The 27,748-nt window shown below is 46.9% G+C and overlaps 1 protein-coding gene across 6 annotated transcripts in view; it reads right to left on the bottom strand.

Annotated features, from left to right (window-relative positions):
- ZNF217 (zinc finger protein 217) overlaps positions 15,184–27,748 on the bottom strand; it is a 42,930-nt gene continuing 30,365 nt past the window's right edge. For all 6 annotated transcript variants that reach the window (XM_005673023.3, XM_005673024.3, XM_013985471.2 and 3 more), the window contains 4 exons: positions 23,787–23,903; positions 21,051–22,562; positions 19,450–19,581; positions 15,184–17,399 (listed from right to left, as the gene is read on the bottom strand). In XM_005673023.3, coding sequence (XP_005673080.1) covers positions 19,472–19,581; positions 21,051–22,562; positions 23,787–23,903 — 1,739 coding nt within the window. In that variant the 3' untranslated portion in view covers positions 15,184–17,399; positions 19,450–19,471. The remainder of the gene's footprint in view (positions 17,400–19,449; positions 19,582–21,050; positions 22,563–23,786; positions 23,904–27,748) is intronic.

The following is a 27,748-nucleotide window of genomic DNA, read 5'->3' on the forward strand; positions in this document are numbered from 1 at the left end:
TGTTCAGAGTAGCATTAGTTACAATAGCCAAGAAAGGAAAGGAACCTAAGTCTCCATCAACAGATGATGGATAAACAAGGTGCCATAAACATATAATGGAATACTACTCAGCCCTAAAAAATGAGGTTTTTGCCCTCTACAACAATGCGGATGGGCCTGAGGGTATTATGTTTCATGAACTAAGTCAGGCAGAGAAAGACAACCACTGCGAGTATGTTATCATTTATATGTCAAATCTAAAAAATTAAATGAATGGGAGTTCCCTTGTGGCACAGCAGGTTAAGAACCTGGTGTTGTCACTGCAGTGGCTCAGGTTGCTACTGTGGCTCAGGTTGCTACTGTGGAGTGGGTTCAATCCCTGCCCCAGGAACTTCCACATGCTGCAGAGGCAGCCAAAAAAAAAAAAATGAATAAGAATGAATAGGACAAAACAGAAACAGACTGACAGATACAGAGAATGACCTAGTGATCACCAGTGGAGATGGGGGGGCAGACAATGGAGGTAGGGGATTCAGAGGTACAAGCTACTATGTATAAAATAAATAAGCTACAAGGATCTATCATACAGCACAAGGAATCTTGCTAATATTTTATGAGAACTATAAATGGAATGTAATCTACAAAAATTCTGAATCACTACATTGTGCACCTGAAACTAATGCAATATTGTAAATCAATGAAACCTCAGTAAAAATAAATAAATAAATACAATAACAAGGTGCTCAACCAGGGTCCCCAAGCTTTTTCTGTGAAGGACCAGATAGTAAATGTTTTAGGCTCGGTGGGTTACAGGGTCCATGTTGCCACAAAAGCAGCCACAGACAACACATAGCCAGAGGAGGGCGCTGTGTTCCCATGAAACCTGAGTGGATCTCTATGAGAAGACGCATGTTGGCCAAACCTTCTGTGCAGTCGTTTCACAATCTATGCAAATCAAGCCATCCCCATGGACCCCTTAAACTTATACAGCGAGATATGTCAATTCTTTCTCAATGGAACTGGGGGGATTTTTTAAAAAAGAAAAAAATAAAATATTCTAGCCTTTGGCCCGATAATTCTGCTTCTGAAAAACCTAACCATAAGGAAATCCGAAATGTACAAAAAGCTAAATGCACAAAGACATCCCGTGCGATATTTTCTATAAACAGTGGACACGTGGAGACAATTAAGTAAGTACTGTGGGGAGTTCCCATCCTGGCTCAGCGGTTAACGAACCCGACCAGGACCCATGAGGATGCGGGTTTGATCCCTGGCCTCGCTCAGTGGGTTAATGATCAGGCGTTGCTGTGAGCTGTGGTGTGGGTCGAAGACGTGGCTTGGATTCTGAGTGGCTGTGGCTGTGGCTGTGGTGCAGGCTGGCAGCTGCAGCTCTGATTCAACCCCTAGCCTGGGAACCTCCATGGGCCGCAGGTGCAGCCCCGAAAAGCAAAATTAATTAATTAATTAATTAAAGTAAGTGCTGTGGTTTGTGGGTTTGTGTTCTCCCGAAGTCCATATGCGGAAGTCAGGGCCTTTGGGAGGGGTGTGTCATGAGGGTGCAGCTTCCTGGGTGGGAGCCGCCTTGCAAAGGAGACCCTAGCCCCTTCCACCTGTGTGAGTCTGTAACCAGAGGAGGGCCTCCCCCTGCCATACGGACCCCCCCAATCACAGGTCTCCCATCTCCTGAACTGCAAGAAATAAACTTCTGTTGTTTATAAGCCACTCCGTCTGTGGCATCTTGTTACAGCAGCAGGAGCAGACCAAGACACTAAGACAGGGTAGTAGCGTCAAAATACACATTTCATTCATCAAGGGGAAACGGGGCAACCTTCAATAATGAAGCCCACGGAGGCCACGGAGAACTGGGAAGAACGCTCTATTTTCTACTGTTAAGGGAGCCCCAGAGGATGTAAATTTGTTTCTAAAGTTCTACCTCAAAAAATGACTCTTTAAAAGAAAAAATAATGAAAAGAACCATGCTCACACATTAGCTGCCTCAAAACTGGGAAAGAACAGATGATTTTTCCTTTTCTTTTTTTTTTTTTTTTTTTTTAATTTAGGGCCACACCCATGGCATATGGAGGTTCCCAGGCTAGGGGTCCAATCAGAGCTACAGCTGCCGGCCTACACCACAGCCACAGCAACACCAGATCCCAGCCGACTCTACGACCTATACCGCAGCTCACAGCAACACCAGATCCTTAACTCACTGAGTGAGACCAGGGATCGAACCTGCATCCTCATGGATACTAGTCAGGTTTGTTACGTCTGAGCCACAATGGGAACTCCTAGATGATTGCCTTTTTGATGGTGTACTGGGGTGGTGGTTATTTGGGGGTTTTTTATTTTGATTGATTCATTGATTCATTGATTTTTTTTTTAATTTTATTTTATTTATTTTATTTTATTTTTTGTCTTTTGTCTTTTTGTTGTTGTTGTTGTTGCTATTTCTTGGGCTGCTCCTGCGACATATGGAGGTTCCCGGGCTAGGGGTTGAATCGGAGCTGTAGCCACCGGCCTACGCCAGAGCCACAGCAACGAGGGATCCGAGCCGTGTCTGCAACCTACACCACAGCTCACAGCAACGCCGGATCGTTAACCCACTGAGCAGGGGCAGGGACCGAACCCTCAACCTCATGGTTCCTAGTCGGATGCGTTAACCACTGCGCCACGACGGGAACTCCTGATTTTTTTTTTATTGTTATTTCCCCAACACAATTTTTTTTCTACTGTACAGCATGGTTCACTTGTTAATTTATCAGAAAGCCCATGTCTTTTCTTTCCAGAGCAACCTGGAGCAACCAGCGAACAGCGAAGTCGTGTGGCCCAGTGGCTAGGTGGGGTCGGGGGAGGGGAAGCTGTTGCCACAGTTGGGGTTCACCAGCTGTCTGCAGGTTACATAAACTCTTCCAGGCCTGGTTTTCTTCCCTGCAAAATGGGGATGATAACAAGTTGCTATTTCCAAGGGGAGTCATGAGAATTAAAGGTCAGTGCAAGGAAAATAAAAATATGGAAATACCATGTCGTACAAGTGCAAGGAAAATAAAAATATGGAAATACCATGTCGTACAGCTGAAACTAATATTGTAAGTCAACTATACTTCAACTAAAAAAAGAGGAGTTCCCTGGTGGCCCAGCAGGTTAAGGATTCGCTTTGTCTCTGCTGTGGTGTGGGTTCAATCCTTGGGCCGGGAACTTTTACATGCCATGGCTGTGACCAAAAAAAAGGAGGGGATGGGGGGGAAGAGAGAGAGGAAGGGAGGGAGGAAGTGGGGGGCACAGCCCATTGCATATGGTCAGGAAAGGTGAGTTCTCCTCCAGCCTGATGGAAACAGGCAATGAATTTAGGGAAATTCAGATGAGTTAGCCGGCTTTGGCTGCCTTGATTTCCTTAACAAGTTTCTGTCAAACCAAAAGAATTAATACCTTGGAGTTCTCATCGTGGCTCAGCTGAGAGGAATCCAACGAGCAACCATGAGGTTGTGGGTTCGATCCCTGGCCTCGCTCAGTGGGTTAAGGATCCGGCATTGCCATGAGCTGTGGTGCAGGTCACAGATGTGGCTCAGATGCCAAGTTGCTGTGACTGTGGTGTAGGCCATCGGCTACAGCTCTTGGTTCGATCCCTAGGCTGGAAACCTCCATATGCCGCAGGTGCGGCCCTAAAAGCCAAAAAAAAAAAAAAAAAAAAAAGTTAATACCTTTAGATTAATGCCTCCCCTGGTCTTAAGAAAGTTTTCACTGATCTGCTTCTCATGAAAGTTTTTTTGGTTTGGGGTTTTTTTGGTCAATTGAAAGGATTACCCTTTAGTTTTCAAATATATTTTTCTGCTGTCTTGCCCTCTCTTTTATGAACTGATGGTGATTGTAAATACCAACTGTATCTTTTCACTCCCTTAACCGGTAAACTCAAAACTTCATATCCACCCCTATGACGACGCTGGTTTTTTCAATGCTACTGGTTAATGAATTCCAAAAATCTGAGCACCCTGCCCCCAAAACAAGGCTTCCTGGAGCGCTGCTCTTGAGATGTTTGCAGGCACTGGGCTGCCCGCTCAGAAAGAGACGAGCTAGAAAGTTCCTCCGCGGGAAGCGGTGCCCTTTCTTTGGGTCCTCATTTGTCTGGAGCCATAAATGCGGGGGCCCCGTCCGGACAGCTCTGCAGGCACCTGTCCCGCAGACCTTGGGGAGCGTGTGCTGGGAGCCCCTTTCTCCCATGGAAGAGGTGAGCCTCCTCGCTGTGATTTTCGCAGCTGATGCCTGGTCTGTTTTCTATTTGTTTACCCAGCGTTCTGCAGTTGCTGATGAATTTCCTCAAGTTGGCCTAGAAACCCTGCCTGGCTGCTGGCGCCGGCCGCCTTTGTTCCAATTGCTCTTCTTAGCGAATACTGCCCCCGCGTGGACAGAGGCTGCGTTGCCATCGCCTGGGAAAAACCTTTCCCGAGGCCACCATTTAAGGAAGTCGCTCTAAGGAGCTTTCCCTACTAAAACTCAAGTGCCCTCTCTCCCTGTGTCAGGGTTTGGAGTGTTCCAGAGCTTTCCAGAGAACATAACCCAATTAAGCAGAGACCTCTCTAAGCTGTGGGTGTGAATCTGGGATCCACTGCTGAGAGGACACCCCCTTCTCAGGCCTCAGTTTCCTAAGCAGTAAAGTGGAACAGCAGACCTCATACATAATTCATGAGACTGAGATAGAACACCCAAAACCAAAATACAGTCTATGCTCCTTGACATGGAAGGATCAATAAGCATTTACTATAATTCGGTCTTTGTGGATACTCAATTATTAGCTCAGCATATACAGTACATATATAACAATTTTTCAAATATTATAATTAATAAAGTACAAATACACTGACTAGAACCATAGGACTCTTGGTGGTATCTGTCATGAAGGGTTGCCTCAGTGACTATCATTCATTCATTTACTCAAAATATATTTATTTAGCTGGAGTTCCTATTGTGGTGCAGTGGAAACAAATCAACTAGGAACCATGAGGTTGCAGGTTCAACTCCTGACCTTGTTCAGTGGGTTAAGGATCTAGTGTTGCCCTGAGCTGTGGTGTAGGTCACAGACTCGGCTCAGATCTAGCATTGCTATGACTGTAGAGTAGGCCAGCAGCTGTAGCTCCGATTGGACCCCTAGCCTGGGAACCCCCATATGCTGCGGGTGTGGTCCTAAAAAGCAAAAATATATATATATATATATATATATGTATATAGCACCTCCTGCTTATCACAGTTCCGGGCATTAAAATATCAGTAGTAAAAAAAAAAGGTATAATTGCAATGTCATCAGCACTATTCAAAACAGCCAAAAGGGAAAACAACACAAATGCCTGCCAAGGACTAGAAGATAAACAAATGTGGTCTATCCATACAATGGAATATTACTCAGCCATAAAAAAGCACTGATTCATGCTGCCACATGGATGAACCTTCCAAACATGGTCATCAAAGTGTATGATTTCATCAATATGAAATATCCAGAGTAGGAAAATGCAGAGAGACATTTGCACATTACAACTGCTGATTTTTCAGCTTTTGGAATCAAGTTATGTAGGGGATGGACCACTTCTTATGGTTCCGGAACCCTAGTTAAGTGTCGCCAGTCTTGAACATGGAACAGGAAAAGTACAAATGACAAAAATTGACAAGTGGAGGAGTTCCCATTGAGGTGCAGCAGAAACGAATCCAACTAGGCACCATGAGGTTGTGGGTTGGATGCCTGGCCTCGCTCAGTGGGTTAAGGATCTGGCATTGCCGTGGCTGTGCTATAGGCCGGCAACTGTAGATCTGATTAGACCCCTAGCCTGGGAACCTCCATGTGCCACAAGTGCAGCCCTAAAAAGACAAATAGTAATAATAATAATAATAATGAGATGTGGAAGCAGAGATGTGATAAGGTGGGGCAGGTACCATTGTCACCGTCATCCTACGTAGAGGGGAGGCAAGAAATACTAAGTATGAGGAAGCAAAAATGAGACCTCACCGCTTAGGCTTTGGAAGGTCAGCGGTAGAGCTGTTGTTCTCAACAGAAGGAAGTACCACTCACCCAAAGGACACTTGGAAATATTTTCCTCTCTAACAGGCAGAGCCTCCAGTTGGGGTGGGGCTGGGGACAGGACTACTAGCGGTCCATCTCGCAATAAAGGGACAGCCCCACAAACACGGCGCTGTCCCACTCAAAATGCACATCGGGTCCCCACCGAGAAACACCGCAGACTTAAAGTCCTGGCAGTCAGAGTGGGGAGGGTTCGAGAAACAAGAGCCAACAGCCGTGTCGCTGGCAGTGCCAACAGAAGCTGGCAACACGGTCTTGTAGCAGAAGAGCAAGATTGGGATGGGGGGGGCGGCGCAGACAAGACCCTCATTTTTCATTAAAATACTGCCTGGTGGTTTTAACCATCTGCATAAAATGTTCATTTTTACATGAATGGCGGCGTCAACCGTATGGAAAGGGCCAGGACATAAGGAACCACCATCGGCTACAATCTTACACTTGACATTTTTAAATCTTTTCTAATGCCACATGGCCTTTGGTTTCAAAGGCATATCCGCTTTGGAACTACAGAGCAGCTGCCTGGTTTTCAAGAGAAGGATATGCCTCCTTTGAAGCCACATCTCATCACAACAAAGGAGCGCCCGCATTTCTGTTTACCTGATGACGGGCGCCCCCTTGTGGCGATGCCGTTTCCGGCTCTTCAGGACACTGCCTGCAGTTACGACTTCGAATTTTCTGGCATTCACGCTTTTGCACACGTGGTGCCTACAATGGAACTCCGACCAAGTTGCCGGTTCGCAGTTTTAGATTTGCATAATTCAAATCTGCATAAAATAAGACCTGGCTGAGTCAGCTGGGGTCCAGTCAGGGTGAAAATCTGAAAACCTCTCAACCCCCAGCCACATTTGTGTGGCAGGTGCAAGGAGGCCATCGAGCAGGCTGTGATTTATGCTTACTTGCTTTAGATTAAGGATCAGCAAAAAGAATTTTAAAAAGTCATAGAGGAGTCCATTTTCCAATTCGCTAGTCTTGCCTGCTCACCTTCAAAAATCTAACCAATAATAATGAGGGAGAGTTAATACAAGTTCACCCCAAAGATCAAGTCTTGCCGTTGATTTTTGACATTGCCTTGCTGCTTCTGGGCAATAAAACCATGGGTCTGGTTATTCTTCAACTTTGCCCCCTGCATCTGTTGGCCACAAGATGATGAAAACTCCTTAACCAGCCAACCAGGGCTTATCCAGTCTCCTCAACCCTGCCCTGGCGGAAGACTCTCCACTGAAGTGGATCCCATCCATGGATGATCCCAGAAGTGGGTCTTGCTGCCTTCAGCCTCCAGAGGGAAGTTGGAACAGCAGGTGCAAAGCCTCTCAGCTCCATGTGCAAGTCTCAGATTAGATGGCACTTCTTCCAGGAAGCCCTCCTGACCCTCCTCATGGGAGTCAGATACACCTACAGGTAGGACCTTCCAGAAATGGGAATCCAGTTCAACATGGCAGGAAGAGCAGCCCCACAGAGTCTGTGCTGCATGAAGGCTCGACCTCACTTGGAGGTAACATCAGTGGTTCAGTGATGATACCCCAAACCTTGTTAGGAGCTGGAATGAGAGCTGTGACTCCGTCAGCTTAATTCTCTGCTCAAAGCCCCCCGTGTTTCCCCATCAGGCTCAGAGCAAAAGCCAAACCCTTCCACAGCCAGATCTACTTCTGAAAGTTCTTGATGGAGTCACCTTGCTGGGGGATGGGTGGGGGTGGGGGCGGGGAGAGGAAGGAGAAGTAGGGAGACAGGAAAGCAGGATGAGGTCCATGGAGAAAGAGGGAGAGGCTGGAGGACACAGGCTCACTCTGCTCTCCCTGGAATTAAGAGGCAGCCTTCCTCCAGGACTAGATTTTCTGTCATTTTAGGACTTCGCGCCCCCCCCCAGGATCGGGATCATTGATTTGAACCTGGACCCTCCTGCCCCCACATCCTCCCTGCCAACCAGTAGGCATACCATCCTGCCCCAGCTCTCTCTCAGAAGCCAGCATCAGAGGCAGAGTGGAGAGACGACAGTGACCAGTTTATTCCTTTTTTAAAAAATTAAACCGGGTTTGGGGCATTCCTGGAAATAAACACCAAATAGAAGTGGTGTCTTTCTGCTCCAGTGTAAATACAAGCACGAGGCAATGAACAGAACTAGTTCATGGGATGTTGAACTGCAAAAATATTAAATATTTCCCCCAAAATAAAATTAATAGAGTCTCATATGAAATGACACAAACCATTATTGGTCTGTCTTTGAAATTTTTTCCCAAATAGTTGAATATCAAAGCTGGTTGACCAAGGAAATGAAGTTTGTTTACAACAGCGCCACCTGGTGGCAAAGTTTATTTAACACTTTGCAGTGTTAAAATGTCCCTGGTCTAGTCAATTAGTTTTATGGGGTAAAGTCTTGAATTATTCAAAGTGTTCAGTTATCGGCAATCTTCAAGAACGCACCTCTCACTTACAATTTGGCAGAAGTGTTTTGTACGCATCATCTTCCTCATGACTAGAGACCGGTTTGATGCCGAATGCACTCAAATCTGAGTAACTGCTTCAGCTTAGTTCACAGAAATACCCACATTTTTCAAACCTCAGGTACAAAATCTAGCCAGCTACCTATCTGTGTGTTAAAAGCACAGACCTAGCTCAACCTCTTTATCAGCGGAAATTGACGCAACATTGTAAATCAACTATACTTTAAAAAAATTAATAAATAAAACTGGGGGGGGGGTCATGGGCAAGTTACTTAACTACCCTGAGCCTCAGCAGCCTCGTCTGTAAAATAGTGAGAATAAATGCTCCACCTTAAGATAATACATATGAAGCCCTTTAGTGCTGTCTCTGGCACATAGTCGGTGCTCAAAGCCTTTCTTTCTCTCTCTGTCTTCTTCTTTTTTTTTTTTTTTTTTCCAGAAAATTGGTGTCATTTGTTTCATTCTGAAGGTCTTGTTTTTCTTTTTTCTTTTTCTTTCCTTATTTGCTTTTTAGGGCCACACTTGCGGTGTATGGAAGTTCCCGCCAGGGATCAAATCAGCCAGCCACAGCCACAGCCACAGCAACCTGGGAGCCAAGCCGCATCTGTGACCTACACCACAGCTCATGGCATGGCCAGATCCCCCACCCACTGAGCGAGGCCAGGGATCGAACCCGCATCCTCACGGATACTAGTCAGATTTGTTTCCACTGCGCCACAATGGGAATTCCCAAAGGTGTTTTATCTTCCAAGGAGGGAAGTTTCACTTTCTACACTGTAGCTCTACATGAAGCTTGCTTTTTCACATAGAGTGCTTGTAGTTTTTCAAGCAGGCGAGTTTTGTATTGTGGCAAAATATACACGAAATTTACCATTTTTGTCATTTTTAAGTGTGCAATTCAGGGGCACGAAGCGCATTCACGCTGTCGTGCTTCTGTGACAATCCTCCATCCCCAGGACTTTTCATCTTCCCAAACCCAAACTCTGTCCCCATTAAACTCTTCGTCTTCCTCCCCCACCCCTCGCTCCTGGCAATCCCCGGTCTACCTTCTGTCTATGGATTGGACTGTTCTAAGTGGAATCCTATAGGATTTGTCCTTTTGTGCAAAATTCATTTTGTTGCAGAGTATATAGGAGGCTCTCAAGCAATACCTCCATGCCCTGTATTATTCCAGAAGTTCCTGCCCGGGATCCCCAGGGTCAAAAGGTCAAATACTAGGAAGTTATTTGATCTTCACACTCTCAGGGGCCACATGATGTGTGATGTTTCAAAGGACCGAATGCAAGGGCAGAAAGACACTTGTCACAGTGACAAAACAGTGAAACGCCACCACTCTTCTCCTAAAGTGTTTTTGCCTTGGAAATGTCGTTACTGACCGTAAAAAGATATGTCATTTATATTAACATGTAGTGGGTGTATTGCTTTTCCTCTTGAATTATAGTTTTGTTTTAGGAGTTCCCATCGTGGCTCAGTGGTTAATGATTCCAACTAGGAACCGTGAAGTGGAGGGTTCGATCCCTGGCCTTGCTCAGTGGGTTAAGGATCCGGCGTTGCTGTGAGCTGTGGTATAGGTCACAGATGTAGCTCACATCCCACATTGCTGTGGCTGTGGCATAGGCCAGTGGCTGCAGCTCCGATTAGACCCCTAGCCTGGGAACCTCCATATGCTGCAGGAGCAGCCCTAGAAATGCCAAAAAGACACACACACCCAAAAAAAAAAGTTTTGTTTTAAATTTGAAATGGGAGTGCCCATCATGGCTCAGCAGAAACAAATCTGACTAGCATCCATGAGGTTGCAGGTTCAATCCCTGGTCTTGCTCAGTGGGTTAAGGATCCAGTGCTGCCATGAGCTGTGGTGTAGATTGCAGACTCGGCTTGGATCCCGTGTGGCTGTGGCTGTGGTGTAGGCCAGCCACTGCAGCTCTGATTCAACTCCTAGCCTGGGAACCTCCATATGCTGAGGATGCAGACCTAAAAAAAAAAAAAAAAAAAAAAAATTTAAATTAAATAAATTTGAATATGGTAATTATCAATCGTCATAACACACAGAAACCTTTGAGGGCCCTGAAGAACTTTGAAGAGTGTAAAGTGATTGGAGCCAGAAAGTCCCAAGAAAGGTTACATGATATCTCCTTGGTCTGGCAGAGGCCAAGGCGAGATTTTGCTCTTTGTATGGCTGACTTGTGAATGGCTAAATGTCTCAGCTGTGAAGAATACTGTTTTCCAAGCGCTCTCTCTTATTGCCTACAAACTGCTTATCAAATGTTGCCCTCCAGCCACTCCACACCAACCCCACCCTACCCCCAGCCCACCCTGCAGAAAAACTATCATTCAAGTCTTCCAAACCAAAGCTCTCCCTTCCTACCTACCTTTCACTCCTCCTAAATTACCTGTCCTCCCCCCAAAAGGAAATACCCGTCCACCCCACAATCACCCTGTCTGGAAAACCCCTCTCACATGGTATAAAGATGTCTAAGGAATTATACACCAACCAATGGTGCGTGTGCCTCACATCTGTTGTCATGGAGACATGAAAATGCTTATGTCAAGGAACTCGGTAAATAGCTTCAAAGGTATGAGGTTATTCTAAGCTCATTCTCGGCCACTACCTCTCTGTCATCAATGAATTGCTAGGCTGGGATAACCCATGCGTATTATCCACCCACCCATCCATCCAACCATCCAAGCAACATATATTAAGAGTGTCAATCTTGGAGTTCCCGTCGTGGCACAGTGGTTCATGAATCCGACTAGGAGCCATGAGGTTGCGGGTTCGATCCCTGCCCTTGCTCAGTGGGTTAAGGATCTGGCGTTGCCATGAGCTGTGGTGTAGGTCGCAGACACGGCTCGGATCCCGCGTTGCTGTGGCTCTGGCATAGGCCAGCAGCTACAGCTCCGGTTAGACCCCTAGCCTGGGAACCTCCATATGCTGCAGGAGTGGCTCAAGAAAAAGGCAAAAAGACAAAAAAAACAAAAAAGGTGTCAAGCTCTGGAGTTTCTTTGTGGCTCAGTGGTAATGAATCCTCCTCTTAAGATCCATGAGGATGCGGGTTCGATCCCTGGTCCTGCTCAGTGGGTTAAGGATCTGGCGTTGCCATGAGCTGTGATGTAGGATGTAGGTCACAGATGCGGTTGGGATCTCCTAGCCTGGGAACTTCCACATACCACGTGCGCAGCCCTAAAAAGACTAAATAAATAAAGAGTGCCAAGCTCTGCATAGGGCTGGGGGATACTGATAGCAAATGTCTGCCCTCAGGGAGCTCACCTTCAAGTGAGAAAACCAACCAACCAAACTGTAATAGCAGGTAGTGCTGAGTGCTATGGAGACAAATAAGGCCAGGCCAGACCCCGAGAGAGGGGGCACTGGAAGAGCTTGGGGGCTGAATGACGCATGAGCAATGGAATGTGGATTATTTGAGATCAAAATCATCCCAGGCATGCAACAGCAAGGGCACCGCTGCACAAAGAGGAAGGCGCCTTAAGGTTCCAGAGGGAAAACCGAGTCCCCTCTGGCTTCTGTCATCACTGAGGGGTCTGGGGAAACAGGGGCCAGCCCCAGTAAGCAAAGCCATGGCCAGGGCTAGGTTTCATTCTGAGTCACATAAGGTTATGGGAGGGTTTGAGCAAGGACAGGGTCAAATTCCAGTCAGAGGTCGTTCTGGAAGCCTCTGGAGATTAGACTGAAAGAGACCAGGCAGAAGAGGAAATCGGGGCATCGTCCAGGTCCAGTTAGGGCTGGGGCAACGGCAGTGAGGTGATGGCCAAATGTCCAGATGTGTTTTGGGGGCTTTTTGTCGTTGTTTGCTTCCCTGCTTGCTTTTTAGGGCTGGATCTGTAGCATGTGGGAGTTTCCAGGCTAAGGGTTGAATCAGAGCTGCAGCTGCTGGTCTACACCACTGCCACAGGATCCGAGCCACATCTGCAACCTACACCACAGCTCACAGCAGCGCCAGATCCTTAACCCTCTGAGCGAGGCCAGGGATGGAACCCGGGTCCTCATGGATGCTCGTCAGGTGCGTTACTGCAGATGTGGGAGAGGCAGCAGGGAGCCACACATCTGGGCGCAGGGCCTTGAGACAGTCCTGAGGTTGGACGAATGCAGCCAGAGCCCTGGTCCCAGGGGTCCAGCCGTGTCAGGCGTGAACAGAAAAGAGCCCGCTGCTCTAAAATCCCTGCTGTGACCGGGGGTGGAGGGTGGGGGTTAAAGCGAAAATCCCCAGGGCCCTGAGAAGGCAGCGAGGCCTCTGACGAGCGTGCCTGTGAGGCACGAAGCTCAGGGATATTTTAATAACCTTTTGTCACAGGACTATGTCCCATTCATACTGGGAAGTAGAACCTCATCGAAAGGACAGACAGTCGGGTTACCATCAGGTCCCCCCCCGGTCTGGACACTGGCGCAGAGATGTCACCCAGGCACCACAAACTGCCAAGTGCTAAGGACAGGCTCAGGTCTGACGAAGTCTGAAAATGAACCTGAAATGACGCGCTTCTCTCTGACCCTTGGTAGGAGAGCCGAGGGTTGACAGAAGAGATGCCAAAAGATCCAGCGCCTCCCTCACGGCACCTGGCAAAGTTGTCTGGCCTTGGGGACATGTGGCCCTCTGGAGCCCTCGGGCTCCTCATCTGTCCGGAGCGGATCAGATGCAGCCTCTGAAAGCCCAGCTCTCTCACCCTGGGCCTGTGACATGTCACAGCCACGGGAGGGGGTGGAGCGGGGGCGGGGGGGTCGCCTTATTTCTTTTTCCTTATTTCTTGCCTAGCAGTGTGGTCAGCATATCCAGACCAAAATTTAGCCATTTCCACTTCAGTGAGTGAAAAAGAAGGGAAAAAAAAGGCTTGAATACAGAAAAGTAATTTGCGGTCACACTTTTTCTGGCTTCTTTTAACCACTGCAGCAGCGATGCACTGAGGGATGAAGGCTTCTGGTTTCATGCCCGCCCCTCTGGCCTGCTTTGCCCAGTTACCCTAAAACACCAATCTGAACCCTTTTGAGACCTGGCACTGTGCCTGGTCCATCCCAAGTCTTCCCTGACCTTTAGCGGGACTCTTGACCCTTGCATCGCCTGCAGCCACTTTTGGCCGCGAGCACCGGGGGAGGAGGGCGCTACCGGTGTCTGGTGGCTGGAGGCAGAGATGCCACTCGACATCCTACAGTGCCCAGGACACTGATCTGGCCTCACACGTCACGGGTGCCGAGGTGGAGACCTCTGTCCTGTAGCTACACTGATGCCCGTTCAGATCTTCCCAACACACGGAGCTCTTCCCCACTTCAGGGTCCTGCCCCTGCTTTATTACAGGCTCTGTATCAAAGGCTCGGATTGCACGGCCAGCAACTTTTACTTTGGGGGTCTCTGCTCGGCACCTGGCCTGACCACCCACCTCGTGTCCCTTCTCCGTGCTCTTCTATCTCTTGGTTTCCTCTCACTATTGGGACAGGTCCTGAATGGGTCTGTGCACCAGTTTCCAGTGTGTATCCAGCACCCCCAGGAGAACGTTAGCTGGTTCCTGGACACACTTCCCCAGCACCGGCACCGGCAGGAAAGATGTGCTCCATGATTAAAAACAGCAAGAGAAGCCGCCAACTTCCACCTCTCCAAGTTAGATCTTTCAAGCCCTTTGATTTGTCCAAAACTTACTGAGCCAACTTAAAGTAGACCCTGGACCTCAAAACGATGCCTGCAATTGCTCAAAACACATCATTTTAACACAACATTTTAAAGCTCACTCAACCCCTCGTGTCTGGTGGATGCTGGCCACCCACTCGGCTGTCCTCAAAGCTGGTTAATCAAGGGGGAATCAAGCATTTAAATTTTTTGTTGTTGTTCAAGCTGTATTTCAGGCTCACCTAAGAATCACAAGTGAGGCTTTCTTGCTGCAATTCCAACTAATACATGAGAACTCCTTAAAAAAAAAAAAAATTACCTTTTGCAGCATTCCAGTTCACCGACGGCTGCTAAAGTCCAAAGGGGAAAGGCTGGTGGGGACGTTACAACGGCCGGTCAGCCTGACATCTGACCCACGGATCAAATTCAGTAGCACTACAGGCTGGAAAAACCAAACACTGTGCAATGGGAGAGAGAAGCCCGCTGTTCCCCAAGACTGAGCTCCAACCTACTTTTCACCTCTAGACTTCAGATTCTACCCGTTTATACGACTATAAAGAGAGGCTAGAGAAACAGGTTAGATGAGACCACAAATATACAATAAACCCAAACAAGAATGTGAAAACTTCAGTAGGACAGATGGCCCAGTTTCTTCAATAAGTAAAAGGTCATGGGGGCAGGGAGGTTATATCAAAATAGACTAAAGAAGCCTATCAGCTAAACTGAGTAAAAAGATTTTGTCTGGATCCTGGTTGCAACTCAGCAGTTGTCAGACGACATTTTTGAGACAATCAGCAAGTGTGGACGATAGAGGCTGCTTAGGAGAAACCGCTGTCCACTTAGATGTGAGCAGGTAAGGCCCTTACCTGGTAGAGATACTCACTGAAGTATTTTAGGGATGAAATTAAATCATGTCTAAGATTTGCTTAAAAACACCCGGGAGGAAGGGCTGGGGAATCGCAAAAAACACTGGCAAGATGCTGCTGGGGAGCTCAAGGGGATGCATTTTTCTAACCTCTCTACGATGGTGCACGTTTACAACTGTCCTCATAAGAAGTTAAAATCAGACACCAGGGACACAATAAAGACCAAAACCCAAGACTGCAAAACACCAAATCTATATTTACATCCACATATAATAACATAACTTTAAGCTGAAATATATCATAAATAAAACAAGTAATGTCTACTGTTTGACAAGTATCGACAATTAAAATAAATCAAACTGGAATGAAATAAATACATAAACAAAAATCCAACGCACTGTACCTCTATTATATGTACTGCTGTCTCAAAAAAAAAAAAAAAAAAAAACAAAACCAGTAGTATCCCAATAGTTAATACTGATGGACTAAAAAAAAAAAAAAAAAAAAATTTTGGAGTACAAGGGCTGTGGAAAAAAAAAAAAACAAAACTTATTTTTATTATTCACTCAGAAATGTGGTTAAAAAGGAGAAATCTGAAAGCCCCCAAAATTTCAGCATAACATGAATTGACTTGTTTTCAAATAGATTTGGTGATTTTTTTTTTTAAATACAGATTTAAATTTCAGCCCTCTATTATCATGTATCCCCTTTTAAGATTTATACTTCTCGTCACAGCAAGCTCTCTGTAACACTCATTGGATTAGGTAAGGACAGGGTCAATCATCTTGAAAATGTGTTAATCTTCAAAAATAGGCTATAAAAGTGCAAAACTATGAAAACAAAAATCTAGATTATGTACATATGGCTCAGCTTGTGAACAGGAGAACAGGTCGACAGTGTACGCCTTCCCGGTACAAAGCACTTTGTTGCAGGTGCCAGCAGACGGTCTCAAGTCAGGCCTCCCTTCTCACGAGGGGGTTAAGACGTCTCTGTCAAGTAGGAGTCGTGTCGCATAATGAAAATAAACACAAAAATCAAGATTCTTTTAGGACATCACCCTCGCTCTAATGGAGAAGGGCAGGGCAAGAAAAACGAACAGTGCAAATTTATGTCTGAAGCAGGTTTCTTAATGAAGTATTTTGTGGTCGCGAACCCCAGGTACTGCCCTATACCCAGCCACGGACAGTGGATGGCGGGAAGAGAAGTTTACAACAGCCAGCGAGCCAGCTGGTGGCCAGCCTCTCCACGGAACTCCAACTGCAGGTACGCCGCGGGAAACCACCAGGAATGGGCAGGCGGCCGAGCTCTCAAAAGAGGGCACCTCCTCCCCGAGGCCCAGCAGGCTCAGGCAGCCCGAGAGAGGGCCCGAGCGCTCGGCCAGCGGGCCTGGCGCCTGCAGCCTGCAGAACCGTGTCTCTGCAACGAGCCTGAACACGCCCAGTTAACCCAATCGCCAGACACACCAAGACGTCCAAGTACAGACCTACCGTTTCCCCAGAACTTTCATTGCTTTTGAAATTGCTTCCAATATCAGTCAGTCACAGGTAGAATTGAGCATTTCTATTTCGACATGCTAATTTAGGCAAAGGCCAAACAAACGGCCCACAAGTTGTCCAACAAAAATGATTAATTGGATAGAAAACAAATTTCAGTAACTCCGTATGCACTCTGGTACGTTTACCGCACGTGTGGCCGGCCTGGCGGAGGGAAGTTTCTCCGCAGACGCACACACTGTAAAACTCCCCACGAACCACCACCGGTCCCCTCAGGAAAGGATTGTGGGTCTGGGCCTCTCTCAGGTGACAGACAGACTGAAATGTGCAGGAAAAGGGCACCAAATTCAGAAGAGCTGACCTCAGTATGCGCAGCACGTGTTCACAGATGGTCGATGCTTCCGTTTACACTTTTTTGTTAAGACAATAGACTGAGGAGGATTTAACATAATACAAATCATTGAGAAATTTTTTTAAAAAACGTACATTTTTAAATGAAAGAGGACAAGTAGCAGAAACTTGCTCAGCGTGATGAGCTACATTAGAGAAAAAGAATACACACAGTATTTAAACAAGCAGGTTTACAACATATATTTACACATTTTTACCTGAGGTGCAAGCAGTATATACTTTCTCCCCACCCCCCGCCCCAAAGGATTTCTTTTCAGCAGCGCTCAAGTATGCAAAAAACTTCTTTTTTGGTCAATTCTAAAAAAAATATTATTCAGGACAAAATAGAGATGTCCGGTCTCCATTTGTGTACAACCCAGCTGTTCCAACTAGTTTTTATTGCTATTTGGTACAAAAGTTAACAGAACAACTTTACAAAACCGTAGTGTTCCTTGTATGTTGTATGTACAGTACAATCACAGCTTATTTCAGTAGCTTTCACCAGTTGCTTTTTCAAAGGATGAACTGATTTGATTCCGTGGAGAGTACACACTTACATCCATCAAGACCTAAGGAGGGAAAAAAAGGTTTAAAAATGATTAGAAATAACTAAATACGGTTTCGGAAAAAGCATAACAAATAAATAGAACTACAGGAATCTCAAATGCAGTGGGTTCCACTTAAGCTTAACTGTTTCGATCAAAGTCTCGGGAGACTAAGCAGATGAGCTGTGCTACTGAGGAGGTGCTAAGACCTACTTGGCAGTGATTTGATCAAGAACCAGAATTTCTATCATTCTAATCATTCAATGATTAGCCACCCATAAGAAACTCTGGAAGTGAACACCTTATGAGAGGGGAATACATGACATGGACCAGGAGGACCTAGCAGATGACTTAGAATAACCTCCTCCATCGCTCTGGGGGTTTTTTGTTTTATTTTTAATCGCCACACCCACAGCTAAGGAAGTTCTCAGGCCAGGCATTGAATCCGAGCTGCAGATGCAAGCTATGCTGCAGCAGCAATCCACACCACAGCTGCGGCAATGCAGATCCTTTAACCCACTGCACTGAGCCGGGACTGGACCTGTGCCTCCAGAGCAACCTGAGTCGCTGTCATGAAGTTCTTAACCCACTGTGCCACAGCGGGAACTCTCACCCATGATAACTGCCAACGTCCATCGAGTTTCATCGATGACATACTCAGCAATGGGTGAGGCACCAAATGAAGCCACCGCCTGGGCTGAGCTGGGGTGGAAGTCGGCACACAGAGGAGGTGAGTGCAGAGGGTACGAAAACGGGGCACAGAGGAGACACAAACGGAGAGGACCCAGCTCCCCACAGACATTCTGGTCCTGAAGGATCAAAAGGAGGCTGGGTGGCAGAGAGGGTGCAGGATATTCCCGATAAAGGGAGATGCAGGCAACGAAGCCCAGAGTCTTCAAGAAGAGGCCGGAGCTGGCCGAGCCGAGCAGCCCCCTTGCTCTTCCTGACTGGCTGTCGCGCACAGTGCGTGTCACGTGCTGCGGGTGATGCCCGTCACTTGTCTTTCTGCTCTAAGGCAGAGTGGGTTTCATCTTGCTCTGTGATGAGGCCCCTCCTGTGCTGACGCTATCCGAGCCAGAGAGAAGCATGCGAACCGCGCGGGCTGATGTGTGCCGAGCGGCTCCGTCAGAGGGAGAAATCCTGCCCTGGACCCTCAGAGGCGCCTCGGTACCAAGACTGCCCGTGGTGAGAGCGCGAGACGAGGTGCTGGTTTAACAGGAGAACTACCCCCAGAGGGAATGAATCTGTCCTTGAGCCCCAGAATCTCTTTCAATTTACGGTTAAAAATGCCCTAGTGTAACGCACATGGACCTTACGCCCTCTGCCCAAACCTGGAATTACCTAGCACGTGGGCGCCTCTGAGAATCCCACCTGAGACTCTGGGGTTCCTAGAGGGTAGATACATGTGCCACGTGAACCAAAGTCAAAATAAACCCTACTCTGCCTACTCTGTCCCATCCCCCACCCCCACCAACAGCTGAGGACTTCGCACAAGCGCTTCGACTGAAGGCGTGGGGCACGGCCTTGGATGGTGCAGGCCGAGGACCAAAACCAGGCAGAGCAAGGCACTCAGTCTGCACATCTGTGAAGTGCGCACAGGACCTCCCAGGCCTGCGGTCAGTAAACTGCTTCTGTAACGGGCCAGGTGGTTAATAGTCTCCGCTTTATAGGCCACAAAGTCCCTGTCACAACTACCCATCTCTGGCTGTGGTGGCACAGAGCAGACACAGACAATACGTAAAGGAATGGACATGGCTGTGCGCCAATAAAACTTTATTGACAAAAGCAGGGGTGGGCAGTTGGCTAACCCCTGACTAGTGCCCCTGATGTTTGAAAGATTAAATGGGCTCAAGATGATAAAACATTCAACACCAAATACGAAATGAATGCTCAGTAAATTCCAGTTGCTATTACTGTTTTCACCATCACCGTAACCCACTGATAGCCAGAGACCCTGAGGACTCTGTTTTAAAACACTTCGAAATTCAAATTAAAAGCAAATCTACTCAATATTATTATACTGGATAAGCTAGACTGTTGTTTTAAAAAAAAAAAATACATTACATTTGCTCACCTTTTGTCCCCAAAACAGGAAATCAAGTTTTTTTGTCATTTGGTCGATAATGTGCGTTCCCAATAAAATTCTCATAGTTTCGCTTCTGTAGCATGCTGCTAGACAAGTGTTGATAGGACACAGGCCTTTTTCCTGATTGAAGAAAAAGCATAAAGGGGCATTTAGGATTAAGCTCAACAATTAGGTAAGACATGTGGGTTGTTAGATATCAATTTTCAAAATTCCTAACTGATAACTTCGATCAGAACACATAAGACACACATGTTTAAAAGTTATAGGTGAAATGTTTTTAAGTGCCACAAGGACATTTCTTAGCACAGAACTTTAAGTCACTTGTGCTAAAATTATTGAAGTACTAGAGGGTTATTTTTAAGAAGTAAAAAGCCAAAATAAAATGGCAACATAAAAATGTTAAACCTTTGTGCATCATGAACCAAAACCGTGTGGAAAAGGAGGGAAAAAAAACTGATTTACTTGCAACACAGAGCCATTCCTCTCCAAGTAAAGACAAAGTCATAGAACTCATGTCCATTTTAAGCACCAAGGAGGTAAAAATGGACACTTTTAATCAGAAGGCTGCAAAAACTATTTTATCATCACAATTTTTATACGTCAGTGGCGTGTGTGAAAGCAACTGCTTTTTAAGTCACTATTCCTATGAGATCAACTGGCATCAGGCCATCCTTGACAGAGTATTGTCACCACCCAGAATCTTTAACTTGGAGTTAATACAAACTGAAAGTTTAGAATGACTCTGTACCTTTGGGGCGAACAAACCTGCAGATCTTCCATCTGACAAAGGCGGGGTGGTGGTTTAATCTACTTTGCCAAGTGGGACAGGTCCCCAGGACACTGATCTACGTTTTTACATGCACAGGTATGTGCTGGACACCTCTACAAAACGCTGCCATGAGCAGGCAGGGGCTTCAAAAACATTTCCACGGGGAGAGAGAACTCCAGAGTACCTACGAGTACTCTGCAATACGGGAAAAACTGCTTTTAAAATTCGCTTAGTAGTTAACAAAGGCTAAATGAGGTGATATGATTCTGTAAATCCTCACTACAGCAAAGATGTTCAACAAACCCCGTCTGTTCCTACGGATGGAGGGCCTTTTTGGGTATTTACTAAGGACCCCCCACAGCGGAGGGCACTGACAAGGCTGCACCCCCAAGGTGCACAAAATGCCGTTTTCTGTCCTGAATGAGCTCACAGCCTAGTAAGGGTGGTTAAGACATGGACCCAAGTGCCCCGCCTCCCACCTGGGAGGCTGGGGCCGGGCTGCAGCGCTGGGCACACCACAAGCGTGCAAAGGAGACATGGAGACCGTGGGGAAGTGAGCTGAGCCAGGCGCAGGAAATGACACCTGAGATGTCCCCGGCAAGGCAAGGAATGGCTCAGACTCCTGGTCCTCCACTACTTTCCATTATCCCCCCAAACTTAAATTTAGGAAGAGAAAGGCATCCCTGGGGAATAAGCTTTTTTCCCCGGAGGGGGCGAGTTTTGGGGTCCTGAGCTTTTAGTGCCCCATCTAACTAAGCACGTCTCACCCTCTTAGAAACCCCGCTCCCCTGGTCCAGGGTGCCCCCACCTGGCGACCCACCTTCCAGCGCCGCGCCGGCCACCGGGCCCGCGGGGCCGCAGGCGTACAGGCCGGCCCCGGCGAAGGACTTCTGCGCGGTCAGCACCCCAGCTGCGTCGGCCTCGCCGGCGCCCAGGAAGCGGGGCTTGGCAGGCAGCATGGTGGGCGGCGGGCACACGCACTCGGGGGGCAGCAGCGACGTGAGGCTGCGGACCACGTGGTACTTGGGGAGGTCGAAGCCCCGGCGGTAGTGGGGGCCGGGCTGCTCCGGCCGCGGCCTCTTGGGGAGCGGCTCGCCCAGCTCGGCGCCAGCCCGGCCGCAGAAGTAGTCTCTGGCCGGGGGCGCCCAGGGGCCGTCATTCTTGGGGGGGTGGTCGGCGCAGCCGTTGACAGCGCCCGGGGCGGCCGGAGCTGGGGCCCCAGCGGGAGGCTTGGGCTTGGGCTCGGGCCTCTTGCTTTTATCCGGGGCCGGGGACACGCTGGTTTTGGCGAACATCTCGGAGGCCGGCCTGGTGGCCGGGGCCCCGGGGCCCCCGACACTCTGCGGCGGCCGATGGGACTTCAGGTTGCTTGGGGCTAAAGTGCTGGGGTCGATCCCTGAAGTCGGAGGGGCTTTGCCGCCAGGCCCCGGGGGCGCAGGCTTCGCCTTCTCGGCGGGCAGGGGTTTGGGCTGCGCCGGGAAGGTGGGCTTGGGCTTGGGCCTGTAGGAATTAGGCAAGGGGGGCACATCCTTTCCTAGCAGAGCAGGTGGGCATCCTGTCCGCCGGCTTCGCAGCAAAGACTTGTTTCGACAGTTTTTTTGGATTTCAGGATTGTATTTATGCTCCAGTCTCTGGTGCATGGTTAAGACTTCTGGATAAAACGTCTTGAAGGTACAAAACGGGCAGGTGGTACTTGTGGTTACACTTTTACCCAAAGAAACTGCCGGGCAACCGTGGAGCGGCCCGAGGGACAAGTTCAAGGGTTTTTCCTGACAGTCTGGGCCTGGCTGGTACTTGCAGTCCGAGGCCTCCGCTTTCTTCTCTCTGTGGCTGACTGGGCCGTGATGGGCAGCACTGCCCTCGGGGGGAGAGGGGGTGTCCACTTCTGTCCTACAGATGAGGTTGTTTGCCTGAGGTTCAATGGCTGTTCTCTTTTTTAACCTGTCCAAATAAGCAGGAGCAGGATTTTTGCTCATTTTATCGGCACTGTCGTCAGCTGAATTCTTCCTGAAATCCTGAGTATCTTTGTGTACTGGTGCGAGGACAGTGCTGCCCAGAACGGTCTGCAAGGCAGGGGCCACCCCCTTCAGCTGCTTTGCAGGTGGGCTGCCTTTAACATCTTTGGCACCATCAAAACATCTTTTCAAATTTTTGGTTTGCACACTGTCAACGGTTGTAAGTGCATCTTCGGTCTCCTGGGTTTTCCCGTCGCTCTTGACTTCGGCGGTGGCGTCCACCTGCTTGTCCTTGTGATGTCTCTCCAAGTGATACCGCAGAGAGGTCTTCTGGGCTGCAGCATAGTCACAGAATTCACATTTGTATGGTTTTTCACCTACAACAAGAAAGGTCACTCTGTTACAAAGTTTAGGGAAAGCATCGAAATAGAAGAGACAGAGGAAATGCGGGTCTTCCTTTTCCCTTTCTGTCCATTAATCTTCCAACCCAACATCTGCCAAGAGTCGTCTGTTTCATCACCCCTTCCACACTGAATATTTGAAAATAGGAACATACACCTTTAAAAATGAAAAAGGGAGTTCCCACTGTGGCTCAGTGGGAACGAACCCAACCAGTATCCATGAGAACTCGGGTTCGATTCCTGGCCCCGCTCAGTGGGTTAAGGATCCAGCCTTGCTGTGAGCTGTGGTGTAGGTTGAAGATGCAGCTCAGATCTGGCACTGCTGTGGTGGAGGCCAGCAGCTACAGCTCTGATTTGACCCCCAGCCTGGGAACCTCCATATGCCTCAAGTATGGCCCAAAAAAGACAAAAAAAAAAAAAAAAAAAAAGACTATTAAATATATTCATTTTAAATCATAAAAATTAATACAAAGAAACCCACTACGGCATTAAAAAATACTAAAGCAGTTTTGGAGTTCCTGCCGTGGCACAACAGGATCAGCAGGATCTCTGCAATGCCAGGACGCAGGTTCAATCCCTGGCGGGGTACAAAGAATTAAAGATCTGGCATTGCCTTAGCCATGGCATAGGGGACAACGGTGGCTTGGATCTGACCCTGGCCCAGGACTTCTCCACATGCCGTGGCTAAAAAAGAAAAAAGGGGAGAAAAGGAAATGAAATCAGAACTTAAGTTACTTGAACACAGGAACAATTCAAGACAATGACACTTAATGGAATCAAAAGTGACAGCTACAGTCGACACTACATACTCCATCTCAGGCTATTCCAAAGGTCTAGGAGACGATCTGACAACAAAAATCTGACACAGAACTACATCATAATCCTCTGAACGAACACACGCTGTGGGGAAAAAAAAAAAAATCTACAGGAGTTCCTGTTGTGGCTCAGCGGGTTAAGAACCCAACTAGTATCCATGAGGATGCGGGTTCGTTCCTTGGCCTCCCCCTCAGTAGGTTAAGGATCCAGCATTGCCACAAGCTGTGGTGTAGGTCACAGATGTGGCTCAGATCTGGCGTTGCTGTAGCTCTGGCATAGGCCGGCAGCCACAGCTCCAATTTGACCCCTAGTCTGGGAACTTTCATATGCTGGTGTGGCCCTAAAAAAAAAAAAAAAAAAAAAAAAATCTACGAAGTTCCTTACCTGTATGCGTTCTGAGATGAATATTGAGGTAATAATTTGAACGGAAAAACTTTCCACAATAACTACATTCTCTTGAGGATGTAAGATGCTTTATTTTTCCTCCATCATCATTTTTATCTTAAAATAGAAACAAAAATATTCATATAAGAAGACAGCTCTAATATGTGAAAAGGGCAAGCTGACTTAAATATTCATGAGAGGTACCACCCTCATACCTGTCAGTATGGCCATCGTTAACAAGTCAACAAACAAAAAATGCTAGAGAGGGTGGAGAGAAAAGGGAACCCTCCTACACTGTTGGTGGGAATATAAACTGGTACAACCACTATGGAAAACAGTATGGAGGTACCTCAGAAAATTAAATACAGAACTACCAAAGGACACAGCATTTCCACTCTTGGGCATCTATCTGGACAAAACTTTCCTTGAAAAAGACACATGCACCTGTATGTTCACTGCATCACTATTGACAATAGCCAAGACATGGTAACAACCTAAATGTCCATCGACAGATGAATAGATTAAGAAGATGTGGTACATATACGCAATGAAATACTACTCAGCCATAAAAAAGAACAAATAATGCCAACTGCAGTAATACAGATGGAACTAGAGACTCTCGTACTAAGTGAAGTCAGTCAGAAGAGAAAGACAAATATCATATGATATCGCTTATATCTGGAATCTAATATACAGCACAAACAAACCTTTCCACAGAAAAGAAGCTCATGGACTTGGAGAATAGACTTGTGGTTGCCAAGGGGGAGAGGGAGGGAGTGGGATGGACTGGGAATCTGGGGTTAATAGATGCAAACTATTGCCTTTGGAGTGGATAAGCAATGAGATCCTGCTGTATGGCACTGGCAACTATATCCCGTCACTTAAGATGGAGCAGGATGGAGGATAATGTGAGAAAAAGGATGTGTGTATATATATATATGCATGACCGGTTCACCTTGCTGTACAGCAGAAACTGACAGAACACTATAAACCAACTCTAATGGAAAAAATAAAAATCATAAAATTTTAAAAAAAGAAAAACATTCATGATAGAAACATTTTTTGGAAAGTACAAAATAATTTTTATGTTAGGTGTTGGGGTAAACGAGAAAGGCTAAAAACACGCCAGATGTTGTTCTGAGGTTGCCTGTAGTTATCACAGTATGTGTGAGTCAGGTTTTTTTTTTTTTCTGAGCATAGCAGAGTTCACTGTTAAAGATTCAGTTCTTCATGTGCTTGATCACACAGACTGAGAGGCACGAACAGTTTCCTGTTCTCCCAACAAGTCTGAGACAAGCAGAATCTGGCAAACTCAAGCAGGACCTGCATACGGGCTGGACTAACCAGCCTCTCCAGAACAGGGGTTTAGAAAACTGCGCCAATACAACTCACCAACTTTCCCACCCACCAGAGGAAGGTTTTCATCTTAAGCTGAGGCAAGTCACCACTAGAGGGTAGCAAGCACAGCTTAATCTTTACGGAAAATTAAAAGTTCGATCCTGGGCAAACACCTAGGAAAGTTTGTCAAAATCGAGCGCTGCTTTGGAAAGCAGACTGTATGGTCCACAAGCACACACGTGGGCAAAATGGACCTGTAGAATTAAAATCTGTCCCCGCATGACAAAGTCAAGTTAATCTTCACTCTGCAGGGTGATCGAGACAGTGTAGCCGGTGTGCAAGGAAGTAAATAAAGGCCCACTGGGAACACCAAGGAAAGGAATAGACTGTACTTCCCACACCAGCCCTCCCTGACCTCAGAGATGCTGCAGTTCAGCATCCGCTCAGCCAAATACGAGCACTTCAGTCCTAGTGGCCCTCCTCCTACTGTCGGCCACATTACATACATTACAACAGCCTTACAACAGAAGTCAGGTCATTTCTTTAAATTTACCATAACTGGTCATTTTGCCTTGAAAAACTATAATTTCCAACCAAATGGCCTCTTCCTGGCTCCTTCCGCATTCTGCAGTCTAGATTTACAGATTTACTGATTTTAAAAAGCAGCTTATAAGCAAACCACAGTGAGCCTCCAGCTACAATTAATACAGGACTGTTTAATCTGTGGCCCCTAAACTTCCCTGAGGACAACGTATCCACCTCTAAACCTCTAAACTCCAAGCAGCAGAGGCAGCCCTTGGTCTAAAAAGGTGTCATGCATTGTTAACCAACTATATTTCAATAAAATGAAAAGGAAAAATAAAATAAAAAGCTGTCATGAAGACTTTAAAAAATAATTGACATCAAAACTACTACGAAACCTTGTATTTATAAACACTGAAAAGAATAAAAATATATTTTGCTTTTTCATCTTCTTTAAAATAAACCTAAAGAAAGCCAGATTGACAGTAAATAACAATAAGGTAACCCTAGAGCAGCTCACATCATAACATGACTTCAGGAAAATCCATATCCTAACGCAGAATGCCCAGCTCTCTTTCTCACAATCCCTCCCAAGCAGCTGAGTCTGTAACTGGACTTGCACTTCCTTGCAATTTCCTACTTCCAACTATGTGTCAGGATTCATGATATGTTGCATCATATCCAAAAGGTTATGAAATGCCTTTATTCTAACACGAAGGACATGAAATGTCCACATCTACCTGCTTCCTGCTCCTAAGCATCACCTTTGACTTTGTTGTGCTGTCCTCCAAAGGACTTTTTATAAATAGGCAGTTGAAATCATCCTTGGGTGGTGGAAGACAAGGGTCGATGAACCAATCTCACAAACAGGAAAATCAGGCAAAGAAAGGTTAAGCAACACGTAATGGGTCACAGAACAATACCCTGGTAGAACCAGACGCGATGCAAGTATTGGTGCCCCCAGCTATTATGGGCTATTCTATCTGCCTGCTGGCTGGGCCCAAGTTTGCCATCCAGTTCTTCTGCCCATACCACCTGGTAGATGAGACCAGCCCGCCCTCTTCTTTCAGGGCACTGGGGCATCTCGAAGGCCTCATTATCTCCCCATCACTGCAGGCCCACCAACAGCACTGACACTAAGAGGAACCACTTGAAGACTGGAGGTCTGTGTTTAAAGTCATTTTTATGATGTCATTAAGACACCATAACGCATTTCCTAGATTTCTGGAAAGGGACTATTTTAAGCAAGCTAAGTGCTAGGTTCTCCCGTGTCCCAGGAAACTCAAAACATTCTAAATATTTGATATGAAAACTACGCCTCCCACGCCCATCACATGATCAGAAAAAAAAAAAGCTGGGCACTGGCTCAAGAGACGATGTATTATCTATAGGTCACATTCATCCTGTGTCTCATCCACGGAGTTCTTAGAAGACATCAACACACAGCATTCGTCTAAACCCAAGACCACGTCTCTGACAAATAGTTTCTCCAAGACTAACTTATGTCTCATCATTCACGTGTTGATTATGCAGGGCTTTATTAACTGTTCTCCAGCAGCAGAATCCTCTAGTCAAACAAAATATTATTAAATGGATACGAGAAGCTGTGGTTTAAGCGAAGATGGGCACAACTAGAACCACAGGTGGATCCTTTGCCAGGACTCAAGAAATACATCAACGAGCCTTCAGTGATGGCTTCCATTTCCTCTAATTGCCATTAGTACCTTAGAAATTTGAGCAAAGGAGCGAGATCTTCTTTCAAACATCTTTGGTGTGTTCACATGCTTTACAAACTGCTTCAGTTCCTGGGCTGACTGTGAATGGACACTTGCCCCAGACATAAAGGACAGGGTACCAGGCAGCACCAGATGGCCTAACAGCAATCTCTCAGCTCTGGTTGAGAACCATTCTCAGTAGTGTCTGGGACCACAGATACCCATTTGTGGAATAAATGACTGAAAGCTGGTCCTTGACCGAAAGGGAAGTTGACTGCATTTATGGATAACTTGTTTTCATAGATTAAGATCAGGAATGCTGGGGAAGTGGAAGGCAAGGGTCTCTCAACCCTGCCACTACTGACACCTGGGGCCAGACTGTTCTCC

The sequence above is a fragment of the Sus scrofa genome, chromosome 17 (genome assembly GCF_000003025.6).
Source record: "Sus scrofa isolate TJ Tabasco breed Duroc chromosome 17, Sscrofa11.1, whole genome shotgun sequence".
NCBI lineage: Eukaryota > Metazoa > Chordata > Mammalia > Artiodactyla > Suidae > Sus > Sus scrofa.